The 22842-nt window shown below is 39.7% G+C and overlaps 1 protein-coding gene across 46 annotated transcripts in view; it reads right to left on the minus strand.

Annotated features, from left to right (window-relative positions):
* Positions 1-22842, minus strand: part of DTNA (dystrobrevin alpha) — a 344923-nt gene that overhangs the window by 34850 nt on the left and 287231 nt on the right. For 15 of the 46 annotated variants that reach the window (XM_044382918.3, XM_048218536.2, XM_044382919.3 and 12 more), the window contains 5 exons: positions 22681-22770; positions 15036-15113; positions 14367-14459; positions 4426-4513; positions 2016-2113 (listed from right to left, as the gene is read on the minus strand). In XM_044382918.3, the coding sequence (XP_044238853.1) occupies positions 2016-2113; positions 4426-4513; positions 14367-14459; positions 15036-15113; positions 22681-22770 (447 nt within the window). The remainder of the gene's footprint in view (positions 1-2015; positions 2114-4425; positions 4514-14366; positions 14460-15035; positions 15114-22680; positions 22771-22842) is intronic. The other 31 variants (XM_048218553.2, XM_048218552.2, XM_048218546.1 and 28 more) reach the window with 5 other exon arrangements.

A 22842-nucleotide genomic window follows, 5' to 3' on the forward strand; every position in this document is an offset into this window, starting at 1 on the left:
GATGTGGTTCTGGGGTCTTTGGAGGGCATGAGGCTGCTGGTTTAGAGAAATGTGTTCAGGATGGACTAGATGCTCTTCAGACGTGGGGTGGGGAACTCTATGGGCCATGAAAGCACTAAGGGACAGGATGAACTTCTCTTTCTGCCATCTGTTCTCACTCCTATTTCTTTATTCTCTCTCTGGTCCTAAAACATGCATTCAGAGAGTATAAAATCCAGAAACACCTTGGAAACAAGCAATAAGAGTGGTAGCCCAGGACAACCAGAACCATTAGAACATTCATGGTGCTTTTTGTTGATTTTGGAATCCCACATAGAGGCAGATATTCCTGCCTGGGGTATTTCCTTAAGGGAAGTCCTGATTTCTCCTCATGCTGAGTGGAGCAGAGGATTGGAAGGGAAAATAAAGTGCTTTGGAGAGGTGGGAAAGCAGGTGAACACTGCAACCAAAATAAGGTATTTGTGGGCTTGCGAGTTTTCACTTCAGTTTTTCTTTCCCTCTAAGAACATGAAAATGTGCCAACCAAGTTTGTACCTTCCTTTAAATTTTTGTCCATAGAACTTTATTATTTTTTAAGATTTTATTTATTTGATAGAGAAGGAGAGCACAAGCAGGGGGAGCGGCAGAGGCAGAGGGAGCCCGATGTGGGGCTCAATCCCAGGACCCTGGGATCATGACCTGAGCTGAAGACAGATGCTTAACCCACTGAGCTACCCAGGCACCCCTGTCCATAGAACTTTACAAAAAATACTTTGACCATTTATCCTGAAATTTTCAGGTCAAACTCTATAGGCAAGAAACTACGATCCTAACCGTGTCCTCTATTCAGTTTGATCTCAGAGGTGACATCAGTGTCTAAGAATGGGATTCAGTGGTAAGACATTTTGGTGTTCTTCTAAGAAATACAGAATGTACAAGTTGCTCCCATGTTGGACGTACTCAGTATGGAGTTTGGGATCTAACTCCTCTATTTATTATTTTCTTACTCAGTATTTATTTACTGCGCTTCTACAACTTCCTAACCATGGTTCTGGAATCCAGGGGCCATTTGGCACGGCCTCTGGTCTGAAAGAACTTCCACTACAGTCAGGAAAGAGAGACAATATGCAAGGAAGACAACACATAGATGCAATTGTTTCCGACAGTGATGTCATACACACACACACACACAGACACGCACACAGAGCTGTGATAGCGGTTTCTGGCGTAGGGGGTCAGGGGCAAAATCAGACAGGCAGTCTTGTGAGCAGAGACCTGAATGATGAGAAGGGCCCATCCATGGAGAGACCGGAAGGAAGAGCTGTCTAAGCTGACAGAACAATGAGTGCAGAGGCTGTAAATAATGAGCAGGGTTTGCTGAGGCTGGAAAGCTGGGTAGGACTCAGACCCAGTCAGACCTTGCAGACCATGGTAAGAGGGGTGGGTTTTAGTCAGAGTGTGACAGAAACTCATCAGAGGGTTTTGAACAGAAAATAACCTGGTATGACTTGTGTTTTACACAGTGACGGGTTGGGTTGGTGGTAATGGCGGAAATGGAGTGGGCGGTTTGGGGTATGTTGTTGCGATCAGCTGTGAGTCCGTCTGTTGAATAAAGAAAAGCCTGCTGATGGACTGGACCTCTGGGTGTTTGGCTTAAGCAACTGGGGGCCAGTAGTGTCAGTCCACATGCCTCTTTTGGCCCGGGGTCCTTACAAGGACCCTCCCTTACAAGGACCTCCATTTGTCTCCCGGTGGCCATGAGTTAGCTTCTTAACAAAAGTCGGTACAAGGGAAATGAGGCTGTCTAGAGAGAAAGCAGTGATTGCACTGGGATCTCAGGACTGTCTTGTCTCATGAAGCTTTCGAAGATCTACAATCTAAAGACCTGCTTCTCTGAAGCCCACATCACTGACGAAAGGTGTCATCCTTTAAATAAGCACCCAGCTGAAACACCTGGATATTTTAAAGCGCTAACTGCAAGCTTTCCGCGAGCACACACTCCGATGCAAAGCGCCAGGGTGTCTAACAAGCCTTACCTGTTCTTGTTCTCGAGCTCTGCGATCAGTTGCCTCTGCTGCTTGTTTGCATCGATGGTGAAGGAGATGTCAGGCGCACTCCGCGGCTGAGTCGGTTGCTGCAAAGCCAACACGTGGTTGACGCTACTTAACATTGGGAATGGAAACCGTGTGTGCTCGAGAAGACAGGGAGCATGAGATAGGCAGACGTGAAAGAAAAAATTATTTCTATCAAAACACGAAAAGCAAATACATGACATTGCCATTCATCTCCTAAGGACCAACTTTTTTATGAATCTGGAGGATACCAGAACAGGATTCTTTGGCAAAGAATAGACAAATAAATAGACAAAACACAGAAGAAATCATTTTGTAATTTTCTTCTTTTTTTTTAATGCTTTTTAAAACTTTTTTTAAAAAAGAGTTTTATTTATGTATTTGAAAGCGTGCGAGAGAGAGAGAGAGAGAGAGAGAGAGAGAGAGAGGTGGGGAGGGGCAGAGGGAGAGAGAGAGAGAGAATCCCAAGCATACTCTGTGCTGAGCGCAGAGCCCAACATGGGGCTTGATCTCACGACTCTGAGATCAGGACCTGAGCTGAAATCAAGAGTTGGATGCTTAACCAATTGCACCACCCAGGTGCACCTCCCCCCCCCCCCCCCCCCCCCGCCCCGTCCCGCTTTTTAAAGATTTATTTACAAAGAGAAAGACTGAGAAAGAGAGAGAGTACAGGGAGGGGCAGAGGGAGAGGGAGAGAGAGAATCCTCAAGCAGACTCCCTGCTGAGCATGGAGCCCTATGCATGGCTCAGTGTCATGACCCTGAGATCATGCCCTGAGCCAAAATCAAGATTCTGATGCCCAACCGACTGAGCCACCCAGGAGCCCCTGTTTTGTAGCTTTCTGACTTAAAGTTTTTGGGATCTATTTCATTCTTGCTGTGCTGTCTCCATTGTGACAATTCTCTCAATACAGATGGGTGTAAAAAATACTTCCCTGTTGAGACACCTCTCTAGAATTACTGTCCAGTCACTGTAATTTACAATGAAAAATTTCATAGTTTTAAAACCATAGTTACTAGGATTTTCTTTTCTTCCTCTTTTGGTCAATATACTTTAAGCATTTCTTTATCCATACATGTAATTTACATTGATGGATATACACATCCTTCCTCCACATTCATGCCATACCACTCATCATTCCGGGTCATGCAGCCAGCTTTAACAACTGGTGTATATACAGTCATAGCTTTTGCCATATATATATATATATACACACACATGGACACACACACAAATTAATCTTAACAAATTATATACATAGATATATATACAAATTAACCCCTGACTAAATACACCTATACATAAAAGTATTGTATATGATTATATATGCATATACATATATATGTATTTATATATGCATTTTTGTTGTAAAATCAAAGTAGTGTTTTATTAAACAAGTTCTTTTACAAAATGCAAACATTTTAATTGTAAGAGAATTTTTTATAATAAGGATGGACTGATTTTCAGATTTCCAAGTAAGAGTCAACTTTTACCTATGTATGCACATTTACATAGGTATATTCATGAAATCACACACTGTATTTAAATATATGCATATATTTAAGTCGGGTTTATTTAATGAAGGTGTAATTTGTCATTGTTTTATAAAAGCAGGGTCAGATTATGTATAGTTCCCTGCCCCTTGCTTTCCTTGCTCTACAGTACATTGTTGAAATTCCTCAATTGATTTTTAAACAAATTTTAAAAATCACAATCAATCTTTCCACTAAAGAAGGCCAAGTTTTAAAATTGGCACTGATTGACTAAGGCCAGAAAGACATGGAAAACCTCAGCCTGCTTTTTAATGTCCAGATACATGACTGTAGGAAAGGTTAAGCTTGGTAAAATGTCTGGCTTTTATAAAGCTTTTCTATGATTTTTAATTAGCATTTCTTTTAACGAAGAAATGATCTGTGTTGCTAATGAAGAGATTTGAGGTCCTAGGTTTTATGTCCTAAACGGCTTCCTGTAGCTAAGTCTGGCAGATGGCAGCTTTGACCTGTGATCCAGGTTTTCCCTCTGATTTCATTATGTAATTTTTGGTTTCTCTTATCTATTACATACTGATAAAAGTAGAAACTTATCTGAGCCAGTTTTGGATCTGAGTTTTTGCTTTGCTCTTTCTACTAACAGATCAGGAATTATCCAGAGAAATCAGGGGTTAGGCTGGTGCAGCAATGTCGTAACTGAATATCGAAGCTACGATTTCTGCCGTACCAGAACCCTAGCTGGAGACGGGCAAATGGAAGCAGGGGAAGGCTCGTGTTTAGGTCCTGCAGGTCATCCTGTAACACCGCCTCAGCCCTGTGGTCGTGGCACCCACCAGCAAGATAACAGGGAACACGAATGACAGCCCCTCACTCAAACTACTTACAGACGAAGTGGACTCTGCTGCCAGTCTTGCCGCGTACCTGGCGATCAGCCTGTGTTCTTCATCAAGCCGGTTTGAACTCTCAAGCATACTATTGAGAACAGAGCAAGGAGACTGTTAGGCAATGAGAGAGATTGATGTGTTCCTGTCACTGCCAGGGGGGTTTGCTATTTCAATTTTTCGGTGCAAAAATTTGAAAGCTATACAAAACCCTGTTAGGTTAATGATCTCAGACTTGGATTCATGACATGATCTAATATGTGGCCAGAAAGTTTCATTAATAAATCCTGTCTTCAGTCGATTCAATGTCTTACTAAGAAAATTCCAAAGAAGAGTGACTTTTCTCATCAACATGTGTGATAAAAGAATATTTTCTCTTTAATTTTATTGCCTGTAACATTTTTATTTATATATCCAAAAATATGGAAGCAAGACACAACCCTCCCCCCACCAATTGTGGGGCGCCTGGGTGGCTCAGTTGGTTAAGAGTCCAACTCTTGATCTCAGCTCAGGTCTTGACCTCAGAGTTCTGAGTCAGCCCCACATTGGGTTCTACATCCAGCATGGAGCCTACATGACGACAACAACAACAACAACAACAACAACAACACAATTGTGGTCAGCCTGCAGTGATCACCACCTCCTGGCATTTACATTTGTGTGTAATCTTCCTTTGGTATGGGCTGGGCTTACTGGCTTGCTTTTAATGAATAGACTAGAGTAGAAATAATGGAATTTCACTTCCAAGATTAGTCTATAAAGAAGACCATGGTTTCCATCTTGAGCATGGTTTCTCTCTCTTGAGCTCATTTGGATTCCTTGCTCTTTGGGAAGCTAGCTGCCATGTCATAAGGCAGCCTGTGGACAGGCCCATGTGATAGGGAACTGAAGCTAGCCAATAATAACTTTGTGAATGAAAGCTCACAGGTAGAGCCTTTAGGTAAGATAGCAGCCCCAGTCAACAGCTTGATGGCAACCTCATGAAAATGCTTGAGCCACAGGCACCTAGCTGGATTCCTGACCCACTGTGGGATAGTAAATGTTTGTTCCTTTAAGCTGTTGAGCTTTTGGATAATTTGTCATGTGGCAATAGATAACTAATACAAATTGTTATCTATAATATTCCTGTTCAGGTAACTTGCCATTTTATATCTACTTCTAGAAAAATGGAATTATAGCAATGGTTTCTAATGACATTAATGGGAATTGTTTATTGTCTCGTATAATTATAGAAATTGTTCATACTAGAATAAGAATGATCTGAGTCCCTAAAAAACTAAAGCAAATAGAAGCATTATCAACTCTCCCAAATTTCAGAAGGCCCTTCATTCAAGACTAAGTTTTGCATGCCATTAAAACAATTCTATGAAACATACCAGTAACATCATTTTTGTTAACAGACTAGTTGATTATAGTTTAGTTTATCAGTTATTATGGTGAGTATTGGGTCAGAATCAAGATTAGAAACTAGTTTCTCTCATCCCTAAATATATTCTCCTCCATTTATTTTTCCTACCTGTTATTATTAAGCCTGTTTCTTAAAGAAAAAAAAATCAATATTCATGATTATACCCTGAAAGTAATACATTTCTATGTCAATATTAAGGTTGTAAGAATTATCCATTGCAAAGACTGGAATCCATATAGAGTAATATACACTTATTTTATTTATATGTGTATTTACATATAAAGTAAATATGCAACATGGTCCTTTAACCTTTGTTGTAAAGTGAGAAGATGAGTGAAAATCATTCTGTGCTTCCAGAATATTAGCTGTCTCACTTCCAGACAGCTCTTCCCTGGCTGGCTGAATCCATTACTGCAACATTTTTTCTTGTCATTCAGAAAACATTCCTGTCTTCATCATCTCTTCCCCAGTTTATACTCCTCACATGTATAAACCATACCTGTTTTGATCCTGAATACTTCTACTCTAGATTTAGCCCTTTTCTCTGGGCTACAATAACTACCTAGAATATTCCTGAATATCTACATTTACTAAGTCACTTCTCCATCCTCAGAAAAAGTCTTCTCTTCCCTTTTGTCCATATGAGATAATGCATGTAGAACACTTCAAGTTAGTATGAGGCCTGGAACACATTAAGTGCTCAAACTCACCTAATTATTGTTATTTTGCCTCTTAAGTAACCTGCTCAAATTCATTAATGATTCATGTCTCCTTCAAAATGTCATCTCCCATCCAACAACCATCAGAGTAGGGCTTCTCAAACTTCAGTGTATATACTTATCGCTTAGGGATCTTGTAAAAAATGTAGTTTCTCATCTGTAGTTGGGGGGGTAGTTGTGGGCGGTGGAACCTGAGAATCTGCATTCCTAAGGAAGCTTCCAAGATATGTTGACACTGCTCGTCTAAGGACAACCTTGAGTGACAAGGATCTAGACGATCTTGAAAATAAAATGGAAAATCTAAACACATGAAATAAACCCCAAACGATACAAGAAATAATATGAGTATTTAACTGATATCCATATAGCATGTATGATATGTTATAAACATTCCTTAACACACAAAATTCTAAGTTTCCAGGTTCACATATGTGTGGTACCAGTCCCCATCGATTGAGATTCCAATCAGCATATGAAAGACTTGGAGTAAGAAAATAACTGTAATAGCAAAAGGAGTTAGTTCTGGAGAACCGATGCTTTAAAGCGGATGCTTGTCTCTAGAACACAATGTCTGCCCTTTGTAGTGGTTAAAAATAATAACTGAATTTCTTGTTATAGCTTTAATAAAAAAAGTTACACACTCTTCCCTTTAAACATAAAACTACTCCACAAAGAAATAATTTAATTTGATTTTAATATGTTTATCATTTCTGGCTGGTATTAGAAATAATATGCCTAATTCAGCACAGTTTGTGTAGACAACAGGGCCCATTGCTCTAAGCCCAGGGCAATGATCCGTTTGCCAGAAAGTGACTTTGTCAAAAACATTTGTGAGTGTTTTCATAAATAAATAATAAAAAAACCTTGATAAAAACCCCCATGATAAAAGTGTCTTTTATCATGAATGACCAGCAAGTATAAATAATGTAAAGGTTACATAAAAAAAGCCTCTTGGAGATGTAAGACGTGAAGTTATGGGATCCTGTCTAGTAAGCTATAACTCATACCTCCGTGCCTCTCCTCCCCCAGTGCTGAGTGAATGAGGGGTGGAGTGATATATTACCCCTTTGTGCACACAAACGATTTATGAGTCCACATGTGCCATTTCAGTATGTTCAAATTATACAAGGGTGAATGAGGCATTCCTCTGATAAATTCCATTATTTCAAGACTTCAATTACAAATAGTTGAAAATGAATGGCCAATAATCCCTAAATCATTAAAGAAATACCGATTCCAACACGTTCTCCATCTCTGGCTATTCATTTCAAGACTTTATAATCAGTAATCTTGCTACAAGACCATGATGAATTAAAAAGTGGCTGCTGTGTAGACTGCATTTCAGAGCAGGGAAATCTATTATTTTGAAAGCTCTCCACTTCCTACCTTAAATGCATGGCCAGTGTGTGTTGCTAGCGATTTCAAAATGGCATTCTAGGAAACTCAAGTGGCCTCGGCTGAGGTAGGGCTTACTAAACTGTGATTTAGCAAAAGATTTCTGGGAACCTAGGGTATGTTCATGTTTCTTTGGTTTCTCTGTGAGCCTGTTCTGACTTCCCAGTTGGGACAGTCCAGCAAATAATAATGTGGTCCAAAGGGCAGCAGAAATACTTCCATGTTTTCTCTTAGTATTTTTCCATTTGTCTGAATGGGTGAAAGGAATTTTATCAGTAGAGATTTATTTTTAAGGTCATGAGGCCTCCTGTACTCTTCTATTAAAATGCAAACAGCAGAAAGGAGGATTATTGCCTGAGAAGGCATTGCTAGTTGCACTGAATTGGAGGATTACTTTATCAGGTTATTTCCTACCTGTTGCAGTTGGTTGAGAGCAAAATGCTCTGGCAATGGAACCTGTTCAGGCCTCCTTCAGGAGTCAGTGAGCAGAAGCGAGTCAGGGCGGAAAGGAGCAAAGGGATTCTGGGGGCCAGGACGTGATTTTATGGGACTGAAGAATGGGGGGGGGGGGGGAAATGAACTAACACTCAAAGCTTCAACTGTTGGCTCTTGAATGACTGGATTAAAAGGAAAAGACAGGAAATCATGAAATGGCAATCTTCCTGGATAATAATAATAAAATTTACCACGATAATGGCATCTCTGTAGGGAGGCCTTCAAAACCTTTATTGAGACCCCGACTTTACCAGCTCACTATGTTATAACCCCAAGGCCATGCATTCTACCTTCTTCAAACTTGAAAATTCCTCATATTTCTAGAATTCTATCTAAGGAAATCGCTTTCTCAGAAGTCTAGTTATAAATTTTTAAAAAATGTTTTATTTATTTGAGAGAGAGAGAGAGCACACAAGCAGGGGGGAAGAGCAGAGGGAGAGGGAGAAGCAGATTCCCCTGCTGAGTAGAGTCTGACCCAGGACCCTGGGATCATGACTTGAGCTGAAGGCAGATGCTTAACCGACTGAGCCAACCAGGAGCCCCAGAAGTCTAGTTTTATAACTAACACTCCTAAACATTGTACAGAAGAAAAGGAGTAGTATTAATAAGGAATTGAAAATTCATATAAATAAGAGACACCTTCAGCGAGTGTAGGTAATAATTTCTTTTTTCTTTCAACAGGTTGTAATACATTTACATTTTCTAAATTAACTTTTATTGAAAAGGGTCAAGTTTTAGCCTACACATTAAAATGTTAAAGGCATTTAATTTGGTGGATTTAGTGGTGAAGTGGGTCATAGATTGAATTGTGTCTTCCCCCAAATTCATGTGTTGAAGACCTAAACCCCAATACCTCAGAATACCTCTATATTTGGAGATAGGGTTTTGAAGAGGTAATTAAGGTCAAATGAGTGGTAAGGGTGGGGCCCTAAGCCAACATGACTGGCGTCCTTATAAGAAGCAGAACAGAAGTAGGGATGTTTGTGCACAGAGGAAAGGCCACATGAGAACAAAGCAAGAAGGTGGCCGTCTGCAGGCCAGGGAGAGTGACCTTAGGAGAAATCAGCCCTGCTGGCACCTTGGTCTTGGACTTTCAGCATCCAGCACGGTGAGAAAATAAACTTCTGTTGTCTAGGATACAGTCTGTGGCATGTCGTTATAGCAGCCCTGACAAACTAATACGAAGTGGAAGAGATCAGAGAACATCCAAATAAAAAAAAAATTCTGTCCCAATATCACTTTTAGTTAATTTCTTTTCTTTTCTTTTCTTTTTTCTTTTTTTATTTTTTTAAAGATTATTTATTTATTTATTTGACGGAGATAGAGACAGCCAGCGAGAGAGGGAACACAAGCAGGGGGAGTGGGAGAGGAAGAAGCAGGCTCCCAGCAGAGGAGCCTGATGTGGGGCTCGATCCCATAACGCCGGGACCACGCCCTGAGCTGAAGGCAGACGCTTAACCGCTGTGCCACCCAGGCGCCCCTATTTTATTTTATTTTTTGCCCCCATCAGTTGCTTTCCCCATGTCAGTGAATTGCTGAAGCTTGTCTTTATCCAGGTTTACCACCACTCTCTATGTAAAGCTTAATACTTTACTTTTTCATCTACTTTATACTCCTACACTAAATGTTTAACCTAAGGGCTAATTTACAATAGGTGATTTTTTTAAGTAGTAAAAAAATATTTATTTTATTAGTAAAAAGATTTTCTGAGAATTTTGTTTAGGGTGAGAGGGAATTTTATATCTATAGCACCATCAATATCCCATGACATCAACAGATAGTTATTGTGTACCTACTGTGTACCAGGCACTGTGCTAGGTGCCAGAGCTATTATGGTAATGAACAAGTTCGAGAAGCTCCCTGCCCTACAGAGAAGGCAGCTGGTAAACTAATCAACCAGCCAACTGACCAACTAAGGATTACATGGTTATGGTAAGAATGAAATAAACAGTATGATAGAGGCTAGTATGGGAGACCTACCTGAGGAGATGCCTTTCATCTGAGTTTGGAAGCCAGAGAAGCAGCCTTCACATACATGTAAAGGGAACCAGTGCACATGTGTGTGGCCGGAGAGGACAAGGGTAAAGTGGGAAAAATGTTCTTGGCATAGGGAAGAGCTAGTATCATGGTCTTGAGGCAGTTTTAGGAATTGTTTTTAGGGCTATTTAAAGTGGATGCTGCTAAGTACTGGGATTGAGTGGGAGAAGCCCGTGAGGCTGGGGCTGGATCGTGCACAGGCTTGTAGGCCATGGCAAAGGGTCTGGGTTGTAAACCAAGTGCAACGGGAATCTACTGAAGGGTTTTAAGCAGGCAGCCGATAAAAATTTAGACCTCATATATGAAACCTAGAACCAGCATCAAATATATAATTTCCTGTACTTGAGAAAAACATAGGCAGAACAAATTTTAACCCATTTATATGTGATCAGGGGTCTAATAACTAAGTGACAGTAATTGATCATGACATTAATGGTAGCTTTTAACTGCACTCTCTCCCTCCCTTACACAGGGGGTCTTTTCAGAGCTGAGAGTAATATGCCAGAAGCTTGCGAATATGGTAAGTATCAAGGATATATTTATGGGTAGAGTTGGAAATTCTGGGCTGGTTTCCGATCTTTTTAGTCTGCCTGCCACAGTTGGTTCCTATAAACCACTAGCAAGCCCAGCACTTGACGAGCTTTAGGGACAGGCAGAAAAGCCCTCACCGTGTTATATCTTGATACCCCTTCTCCCCCATTGGAGAAGGTGGTTGAAAACCATGAAGGCTTTTAAAACTTCATTGAATTAGGAAGATAGCAGGAATTTTCCCTTGAGCCACAGTGAATTTATTTGGCTTATCTCACATCAGAACTAGCAAGGATACAGAAGTGTTTCTCTAATTTAGCAGTAGACTATTTACAAATGAGTCAGTTTCCCATTGTATTAAGTCCTTAATATGGGGAAAAGTCCTCCACACAGTTAATCAGGAGCACAGATGAATAATTACAAAAACAAATCTTTTAATCAAGAACAGCTATTAGGTTCCTGTTTGCAGACCATCTCATGAAGGGTGCACAGACAGGGAGTCTGAGGAATGGGGTGGAAAATAGATGGGACCCAGCGTCAGAAGACCTGTGTGCAAGTCCTTGCTAGCATGTGACCTTGGATAAGACTCTTAATGTGTCAGAGGTAGCATTTTCTTATCAATGAAATGGACTTAATAATATCCAAACTTACAGAGCTTTGGTGAGCAAATAATGTATAAGAAAGGGCTCTGTAATTTTTGAAGCACTTCATAAATGTAAAATTTATTATTCATATTCTGGCCATGATGAGATATAAGGGACTGAAGACAAAATTCTTGCTCTTTGGAAGATTGTAATTAAAATGGAAAACCACAGTGTATCGACTAAATACAAAAATGGTAACACTAACCATCACCGTTCGTATTACCAGTATGTGCTCAACATATCTGTTAAAGTGAAGTAAAAATAACATAGTAGGATTTGCAATTCCAGGAAACAGATAAGCGGTAGATGCAGTGGGGAGTAGTCTCCCGGAAACCTTTCTGGTGGGCATGTGTTTATGTAGGTTTTACTTTATAACAGGCCATGTAGCATAGTGATTAGAAGTTTGGGGGTCGGTAGATAAAGGTTAAAGTCCCGGATCCACTGCTTCGTAGCTATGTGACTGTGGGAGAGTCATGCAAACTCTGTAAATTGATTCCTTTATTTATCTAGAAAATGGGGATGAATGCATTTACTCCATGGGCTTACTCTAAGGACTAGGGGAAATAATGTAAATAAAGTTTTTACACAGTGCTTAACAGGAGGCATGCGCTTTAAAAAACGGTAGCTTTTATGATTATTACCCTTTCATATCTCACCAGAGTCAAAGGACGGTGAGGCATTATTGGCTATTCTGATGCCAGAGATGGTGAGAGATCACTACATCATTTACATAGTCATGGCAGGTGTGGGGAATTGTCAGGATCTAATTCCATACAACAGAAAGAGAAGAAAAATGAGACATTCAAAAGAGAAGTTGGAAATTTCTAAGAAGAGTAAAAAGCGTAAAGAAATATAAAAAATGTAAAGAAATATGGAGGGCAGCAGCTCTTAACAGGGAGTCTGCTTCATTGATCAGTCTTAAATTCTGCTTTGTTTTCGAAATAAATATCACCTCGAGCTTTCATCAAGTAGATGTGAGGTGTCTCTGCGGAGACAGTTTTACTGTCTTAAGTGACCATCAAGCCAATACGATCAATCACTCGAGTAGGGAAAATGGCTGGTAGTGACAAACTGCGATCTTTCCTCTTTGGAGATTTCTTTGTTATAAATTTAATTAAGAAAAGGTCAAAGAAGAGTGGGAGAAATGACGGGAGTGTGCTCGGAATTAGGGGGAAGAGGACACAGTATGAGACCACAGCTTTGCCTTCAGATATGATTGAATCTATATTGACAATACTCTTCTTTGAGGATTGTCGATACATTTTTTTTTTTTTTTGGTAATTCAGTATTTAGTTCTGTTGTTTCAGTTACCATACAACATTGGGGATCCAAACTCATTGGAATAAGATTAAAGCAATCACTCTTCTCACTTGTAGTTTGAGAGGCTGTGAGGTAACAAAGAAGAGGAACTGTATGATCTACAAGTTGGGCAACTTTCAACAAAGAGATGGGGTTAGCTAAAGAGAGCTTTTCATTTTTATCTTCGTGAAGTGTAGGATATAATATAAAATGAAACGAGTGTGCTGGTTATATATTTTTTAAAAATACAAATTAAGATAAATATGTAACTACTAATAGATGCTCATCAATGTATCACCTAAAATCATCTCATGTACTAATTTTGCAAGAACAGTTCTAGACATTCGGAGCAGGAAACAGTCCAGGGAGAAGAGTTCTAGAAACAAAGAAGTGGCTAACAATACTAAGTGGTAAAGGCCATGAGGACTGAGTAGTGGCCATCACGTGTTTCAGTGATGCTTTTTGTGAAATAGTACAGGAAAGGAGGCCAGATATTTTAGAGGCAATTTAACCCATTGATTCACTTAATATTTATAACTGCAAAAAAAAAAAAAATCCATCAGTCCTTAGTTCGGAGAAAGTTAGAATTATTATGCAAAATTCAAATATTCCTAAGGAACTGGTTTTCTAAACACATTTGTAAACACAGGAGTCTAAACTAGGCTGAAGCATATGATAAATACATAGTCTGTCCACTTATTTTCATTCAAAGTGCAAACGTACATTTATTATCAAAAGCAAGTAACTTCAACCAATGGGAGGAATCTCCTAGGTCACAATTAAAATAGAGAAAAACTTTATGAATGCCTTTATCCGAATACGCAGGGCTATCTGAATTCCTACATTTAACACAGCTGGAAGTAAGCTTTGCATATTCTCTGACTTGAAAGCAGGCTTTATGAGGATGGCTCCCCAGAAACATTGGTAAGTCAGAGAAGAGTTGAAAGACAGCTTCTCCCACTGTTACCATTAAGGAAATGATTTCCATGGTATGATCCCATCCCATCATTTTTCCTCTTTTCACTTCTATCTTAAATTAATAGAGCTTTGCCCTCCACATCAGCAGAGACATCCATGACCTTGAAATAAAACAAATTCTCGCATCACTATTGTGTGATAACTTGACATGGCACGTGTAACACAGAACTGACTGGTGGGACCCAGAGCCCTGCATCTGCTGAAGGCTAGTATTTAGCACGGCGTCCACTTACACAAGTTTTCCCTTTAGCTTGATGAATTCTATGGTATACGAATGGGAAGTAGCCAACCTACCATCATGAGAGACGTCTTAACTGAATCAGTTCAAAAGTGACTTAGTGACACCTGTGGCATCCATTTGCCCCTTTGCTGAGACTTCTCATCAAGGGATCAGACTATTAACCTCTCTAAGGACAGTCAAGCAGCCAAACCTGCACTAACCATGATGGGTTGTTCCGGAGTCTGTTGACATACAACCCGATGAGAACATGTTCGTCGGCTAGCCTGTCTGCCACATTCAGGCTGTATTGTATCCTGAAACAGGGCAGGAGGAAAGAAACGGTGTTGGTAGAAGAGGTGAACAGAAATAAGTGGAGTGGGTAGGAGTGAGATTGTGATAGAAAAGGCATTTAGAAAACCACGCAGGTAGAGGAAAAGTAGGTGATGTTCTATGAAAAATACAAGCAAAATCCAAGCAATGAAATACACAGTTCCATTTCACTAATTAAAAGAAGAAAATAAAGATTTCCACTTAGTAAAGTAGCTTTTAAGAAAACAGATTTGCATTCTTCAAGCCACTAAAGCCAAGAAATTTATCTGTATAGTAAACACATTGATTGGGTTGCAAGCAAAGTGTAAGTATCCTTCGGAAAATCAAATCTGAAGTTTAGTCATTACAAAAAAATAAAATAAAAAAAGGAAATCAGAGAAAGTGACTAACACAGATGTGCCTACTCCAAAGAACTACATGGTGCTGTTAGTGGGGTTATAATAGAGCTGCTTTTACTAAATCAAAGATGGTCTTTCAAACGCAAAGCATTTTTGACACAAGAAATCCCCATTTTTAGTTTTGTTAATTCAGGATTCCAGTGCACTCTGGCTTTAACTTACCCTTTGCCCTTCAGAAAAGCCGGAGCAGCCCTAGCCAGCAGTTTGTTCTGCTCTACTTCACTGTCCTTGGGAGGAGAGCTAGTTAATAAGATGGGAAAGCCAAGAAGAGCGTAAACACAGCAATGCATTCAAGAATAGAACTGGCTACAGAGACTCCCAAGTCTAGATCCAAGCTCCATTTGGACAGCTCTCTTGTTATTTTGAAAGGTTCCAGATGTTTTCAGATTTCCACAGAGTTGAACTAGGAGTAGAAACCTGGCCTGAGAACCATAATTGCAATTACACAAGCTTCCATGATCCCCGATTTGACCTTGCTATTTGCTTAACAAATAGATTGCATATGCCTGGACATAATGAAAATTCATTCAACATTCATTACGGACTATCATGTAAAAGGTCCAACAGTTCACTAAGTGCGGCCAGCCTTTAGATCCTACTCAAAAAGTATACTTCTCCAGCCTTCCCTATATTTTCCAACTTTCTGAGTTGGATAGAGACTTGAAAATTTCCTAGAGACTGTGGTCATATTAGAAGTGCTTTACTACTCCAGGCACAAGTCACCTGACCCTTGCTGAGAAGCTGCAAAGAAAACCTTCAGAGAAACAGAGAAATTAATCTTTGAGTGTTATAAATATATATTCATATTCCCTGTGTCTATAACTGGTGATTAGAGGTCTATCCATATAGCAAATTCTTCTCATTTTAGGTTTATTATGAGGAACACTCATTTAATAATTCAAATGATAGTTTTAAAAGTTTAAAGTGTGGTTTTATTAAATGACAAATAGAAATAGAAATAATAATTAATAAAGTGTGGCCAAGCCCAAGTCACCCAAGATTTACTGAGCATGCCTCACTGGGAAATATGGTATTGATACTTGGTAATAAAACTGTACTTGTAATGCGCTTAAAGGGAGCCTGCTCCTTTGTAGGTTAAGAATTTGCCCTCTAACACTGGTGGACCGAAAACTACCCTCCCACCCTTTTCATGGAGAATATAAAAATTAGGTATCTGACTTTGATGACCAAATCTGTATTTCTGGGGTTGAAATGATGAGGTTTTACCACAAACTTTCCCAACTTGTCAACAAGTTCTAAATGTATGTATGAAGATGGCTTATTCACTAGTTAAAATCTTAAAAACTTCAACTACAAGTCTTAAGGATATACTACAAAGTATCACTATTTTAGATCATGAAGTACAAAGAAAATACAAATGTGAAAACCAATATCGCATTCGAATTATGCACATTGTAACTAGAATTCTTGTTTTATAATTGTATATACTCTGAGATGACTTAAGCAGTGAGGTCTCTGGCAAACTTAAACTCTAATTTGATTTATAAAGAAAGTGTCCAGTAGAGAGTAGCACTCATGTTTGTTGAATGTATGACCTCACTTAGCTTTTCAGGAATGCACCTATTACTTAAAGAGTACAACTGCACACAAATGAAATTGACTTCCAAAATGAAACGATTCATGTTCAAGGAGAATTTAACTTCTTGATGAACATAATGAGGTTTTTTCCAGCATACTGATCTTCACCTTCTAAGACGATGACGCTGTCCATCAGGATGAAATAACCACCTTAAGCCATCATAGCTGGTATTTTCCTATCATCCCACCAAAATGGCATTCCACACCTTGTCTTCTGAAGCATATCCCTCTGTATTCATTACCTAGTAACTACAGTCTCTCTGCTGCCCAAGTACCTCCCTCCCCAACTTTTTTTCTTTTTAAATCAAGATAGATGTACCTACTGTATATCTGATTAAGGATCCCTGCAAAACCACTCAAAACATGGTGTGAAATATCAATGATTCTTCCCTCCAAACTGAACCTATTTCCCTGCCTTGTTATGCATTTTGCCCCTCAAATCTCAGAAATCGTGGTGGTATTTGATTCCGTAAATCAAAAGCATAGTAATTGCGCAGGTAATCTCTGGTGCTGAATGCACAGGAAGAAAGGACGGACTAGTAGAGAAAAGAAACATAAGAGGCTCAGCCGGGAGTATGTGTTTGCTACCGATTATGCCAGAGAAGTCTTACAGGAGGAAGGTGATGTGTCATTAAGTCCCAGGAAGGCATCTTGTTTCTTGGTCACTGGAGGAGTCCTGCTGGCTTCAGAAAGGGAACAGAGGCCCAGATTCTCCTTTGGTGACCTTATTCTTTATCTCCCAATTCTTTGGGCCCCTCTTTCCTTCCCCTACTCCATTTGCCTGACTTCCCTCTTCTCTTCTTTTTTCTTCCTTCTTCTTCCCCAATCCTTTCCTCTTTCAGAGGGAAGAGGAGCAGACATTCTATCTATATGCATCTCTTCATTTTGTTGTCATTTTCTTTGCATTGGCCCTTGCCAATGTTGGTTTGAAGAAATCATTTAAGTTCTTTCATGTTCTGTCTGCCTCCCACGTGAATTCTTGGGAAATATGAAAATTACACTGTCTGCCTCTATGAATTTGTGGAAATACATTATTGACTTTGTTTAGCTGTGGCTCTTAGTATCTAGTGCCAAGAGCATTTCCGACTTTTGGTACTCACGGTCCGCATAGTTTCTGGACTTCCTAGAAGTGGTCTCAAATTCTTCTCCTCATCATTTATTTCTGGGAAGCCAAAAATATGACCACGTATAGAGGAAGCCAAGTTCATGACGAAGACAAGAGTGGGTCAAAATGAAATAGATCAAGAACTTACAGAGTTGACAGAGGAGGCAGTTTTCACTTAAAACTTGGGTCTATAAAGACTTTTCATGTGAAGTATCTTCACTAGATTTTCTTTCGCAGCTCCTAAGGAGCTCAAAGAAGGAAAGCAAAGTGAAAACTTTTTCTCCTGAGTTGTTGTGAAGGTAGCAAAAATATGGAGTTTATTATCATTTCTTCAACGCAACATATGCTCACGGTACTTTATAGAATACATTCGATGTTTAAATTTTCACTTGGTAACTTGGCCATTTGTGTGGAGATGTTAGGTGGCATTTCCAATTCGTTGTGGGCTTTGGGATCAGGCACATGGGCACCTACATTCTTCCCAAGAAGTGATGCATCTGGAATGTCTGTGTGCCAGAATGCAACAATGATTGGCACAGAAGTCCAGCTGTCAAAGCCTCCCCTTCTTCCACATGCCCTGTTCTCAAATCAAAATGCATTCTTCCTTTTACCCTCTGAAGCTGGGAACTCCCTGGGGCTCCTCTTGACATGTGTGATAATCGTTTCTAATCTGAGTCCCAAGGAAAAGCAGGGTCAGCCTCTCTAAAGTTGTATGTACACATATCTCTTTTTCTTATTGTTTTTTTTCCCGCCACCAGGTCCTTGTCATTGTATAAGTTCATTCCTCTGCACTCATACTAACATGAATGGGTGTGGGGACTGTCATACCCTGGAGGGGATGACAGGTAAATTTTGAAGTTTATGTGTTCTCTGAGAAATTCTCTGTGTTCTCACCAATTCCTTTTGAGACCTCTGGAAAAGAGCAACTTTATATAAAGAGAAATGGCCTTTTCCCAGATTTTTTTTCACACACACATACAATGATACAATGGGTTGGAATGAGAGAGCAATCTCAAAATGTCTCATGTTTATTTATTTAAAATTCACCGTTGGTTTTAAAGAGCAACAACCAATGTCGTAGCTTTTGCTGAAGCATAAATATTTTTGGGGTGTTCTAAGGTACAAAATCATGTACAAATGCTCCCTGGATTTGTGCTGAAACCTGAAATATAGTTTTAAAAGCCATTCTTGCTTATGCTGTGTTACTATATTAGCTCTGGTTCAATTTTTTTTCTTTTATTAAACATGAAAATACAGGATTTAAATAAAAGTCCTGGATGCAGTTTCACAGAGCAACAGTAGTATACACACAAATTATGTAATGTAAAATAATTATTATCAAATGGTTAAATGCAAAATGATATTTAAACAATGGCAAATTAAAAACATATTTTCATTTTTACTGGTTTTAAATAATTGATAAACTTGTGTGGTGTTTGAACTGGTAAAGGATGACTTGTAAAGTTGGCTCCCTTCTTAAGTAACTGTTTATTGTGAATAAATACACAGAAATACATGCTTCTCATGTATGTATGTAAACACAACACATATGTATAGCCATACATGCAGTATGCGTGTACATTCACACTTATGAAAATATATGTTCATAACATATGTGAACATATAGTATGTTCACGTGTGTATATGTGTATGTACGACACATTATGTATGTCAAAACTTAATTGAACTGCACACTTACTTTAAATATATTCATTGAATTATATGTCAATTATATCTCAATAAAGCTGTTTTTTATTTAATTGCTTCTCACTATAATTAACACAGGCTAGTAACAAGGTCACTAAACTAATTTAAAAACAATTAAAAAAATGTCCACAAGTTGAGATAATTTCTGGAAAAATCCTGTCTTCCTTTCCTTTTCTAGTTTTCAATCTCTGAGATCTGAGACAGAAACTATCTGCCACATGCAAACCAGCAAACAAGCATAAAAAAAACCACTCAGTGTTTCAGTGGGAAAATTAGTTGTCATCAATTCAGGCTGGCATGAAAGCTGAACCATCTTTGAAGCAGGTACCATGGAGGAAATAATAAGAATTCTTGGTCATATTTGATTCACTACATTTACTATGTTGTCCCCCAGATATCATTAAGCCGTTTCAATTGCATTTTTGCCAAGAGAGCATCTAGAAAAGTTTGCTGGGTACAGGGCATGCATAGAGAAGAACTAAAGTATCTTTAGTAAGAGAATAAAGGTTACTGAAGTGAAGGAGAGAGGTGACTGGAGTTTTAATTATGCACTAATATTTCAGTATAGGAAATCGAATGGAGTGTGAAGACCAGTTTAATTCAGGTTTGAAAAAAACTAGCAGATTAGTGGAGCTCTGGGGCTACATGGAATAAAGAATTAACTGTAAAGAGTAATTATTTCAAATTTCATGAAATTTCAGACAACATAACCAGAAAGTGTGAAAGGAGTGAAGAAATCTTCCGGGTGCTTGATTAATAAGTTTATCTATTTTATGATGTTGATTTATAAATTTATCTCTTTCCCTGACTAGAAAGGATGGGTTTTCATCTTAGAAAAAATTAAGCACTGAGAAAATGTTGGTTTTCAGAGGCCAAGGTTGAATTCAGTGCCTCAATTTTATTTCTATTTATTTTTGATTACCAACGCACAAATGCTTAAAATTTAGTTTGAATGTTTTAAGTCTGATTAAAAATCTGGGGTGTTAGGTAAAGAATCTTTGGGTAAGCAAAGTATTTGAAAAAACGGAAAAAGATACAATGAATTAGCTTTTCTGTGGTTGAAAACCCAAACCAGTCAACCAGCAGACCAACCAGTCAACCAATAAAAATCTCACAAATGCTGCTCCAGTGGGAAGAATCAGGATTTGGGGAGTACTTGCGGTGAGCGATGTGCCTTTCCCATGTGCGCTACTGAGTCGAAAACAGTACTAGCTATTAACCAAACGGCATGGTGACAAACCAGAAAATAGCCTATTAGACTGTGTTCAACCCACTCTGTGAATCATAAGCAATTTTCTGACATTTGGGAGAGTGATGAGATCTGGCTAGATGCTGTGTATAATAGCCAAAGGGATTCCTTTTGTGAGTAGTTACTACTCTAGGGGCTCCATTTGTGAGAGAATCCGTGAACCTTCAAGAGATGGTTCTAAAATTGGGGGTAAAAGAAAGTAGCCATTCAAACTTTCACAGTGTCCTCATAGCGGTCACAAAGATGATGGCCATAATTAAAGAACCTTATTTTACGTGCGGTAGGATGGTTAATTTTCTCACATGAATGAGGCAAGGCTTTTGTCAGGATAATTAAGATTTTACAAAGGGGGCACGACGCCAACAAAGACAGCAGACAGGCAGGGGCACAGTGCTGAGAGCGGCGAGGGGGAGAAGGGCTTCTGGGTTAGCCCTGCAATACTCTGCAGTAATGAGAGTCAATCTTGCATGAGCGTAGATAATGTTGCTGCCACACCATACGTGGCCCTTGGAGCTCTTTTCCCAGTGGCGATGAGAGACTTCCATTGCTCCAGCATTTTTTCCCCGTAAATTTATGCATTTATAAGAAAATAATCTAGGTTTAGGGATATGGTTATGATCACAGAACTGAGTGAAGTGAATTAGTCCACGAATTGTGTTCTTTGACCCACACTGTACCTAACTGTACAAACACGCACGTGCACACACACACACACACACACATACACGCACGAAGACTTCTGAAGTTTAAGGGAGGGTGCCTTTGAGAATTCCCTCTTTTCTTTTAAGTAAGGGAAAGGTGAATCAAGTACATAGCCAGAAATGGAAATAAGACCAGGGCTGCGACAGATGGTGGTGGTACCCAGAGCTATACACTCGTAAATCTGTGTGAGGTAGATTGCTAGGGTGTCAAAAGACTTCAAAGATATACCCTAGTGCCTTTTGAAGATCAGAGTGGTATGCTTGTAAAGGACTCTAGGTGAGTAACACCGGGAGTTTGTATTGAGGATTCTGGAGTGGTGATTTCAATTCATCCTCGTCTTGCTTTATCTTTCCAAGATCTCTCACAATACAAAAGACCCAAAACTCAAGCTACATAAAATACCTCCCTACTTTCTAAATGCTGCCTTAACACTGACCAGCCCCATCCTTGCCTTGTTTAGGTTTTAGGTCTCGCCAGATTTTTATTTATTCATTTTTAATTTTTTAAAAAAGATTTTATTTATTTATTTATTTGAGAGAGAGAGAGAGCATGGGGAGGGGGGAGAGGGAGAAGCAGACTCCCTGCTGAGCAGCAAGACCGAGGGGGGGCTCCATCCCACGACCCTGGGGTCATGACCTGAGCCGAAGGCAGATGCTTAACCCACTGAACCAACCAGGTGCCCTGGTTTTATCAGATTTTTTAAAAGGACAGTTGGGTTTGGGCAGGAGTGAGGGCAGAGCTCTAGGTCGTATTTCTTTGGTTTGGTTCTAATTGTAGGAAGAATAGGATCTTTAATTTATGCCTGCATTTGGCACGATGGGTTTCCATCAACCTTTGTGTATGGACAAGGTTAAGAAATAAACAGTGGGTCACCACCAGCATTATCAAGTGATAGAAATTAAGCACTGAGAGCGTGGAACTGGTTTTGAAACTGCTATTTTAATAGGAGTCAGACTGCCTTACCTGGGGGAAAAGTGGCCCAGGCCTAGTGGGACAGTAAGGCCTAAATGCTCAAGTCTTTTACTACGATGTGGTCCAGCCACGGGACCTTGTCCCGGCCTTACCCTGTTAGTACCAAAGATCAATCACTCCAAGAGGCTCTTTGATTCAAGAACCTAAGATATCACCATCTGGGGTCTTGCCGAATGTACGAAAGCAGGGACTCCTCCAAACAAGAAGATCCAGCCTGGCACTCTTCATACATATGTATCTCATATATGCCGCTATGAGGCCGCGAAATCCGTAACAGAAGCGGAAAAGACAGGAAAGAGCTGAGAAGTGCAGCTCAGGTTGAACATTCTCAACGGAATCTCATGAAGCCCCAGAAGAGGTCGCTATCTCTCCTAAGACATACTAGAAGAGGGTTTTAGTGATGGAGAAGGACGCCAGCAGGCTAGCTACAGCACTACGAACTACAGTTAGTGCTTCGGAGCCGGGATACTGACCGTGGGCTGTGGTCAAGCTGATTGACACACAGCTTTACGAGCGAATGCTCCTCAGCCCCGGGGCTGGATGCACTTATCCCCTCAGGTAACCTGAGGGATGCAAACAATGAGACCTCATTAAAACCCTCCATGGACAGAGCAAGGCCCACTCAGAGAGGCAAG

The sequence above is a fragment of the Ursus arctos genome, unplaced genomic scaffold, assembly GCF_023065955.2.
Source record: "Ursus arctos isolate Adak ecotype North America unplaced genomic scaffold, UrsArc2.0 scaffold_17, whole genome shotgun sequence".
NCBI classification, from domain to species: domain Eukaryota; kingdom Metazoa; phylum Chordata; class Mammalia; order Carnivora; family Ursidae; genus Ursus; species Ursus arctos.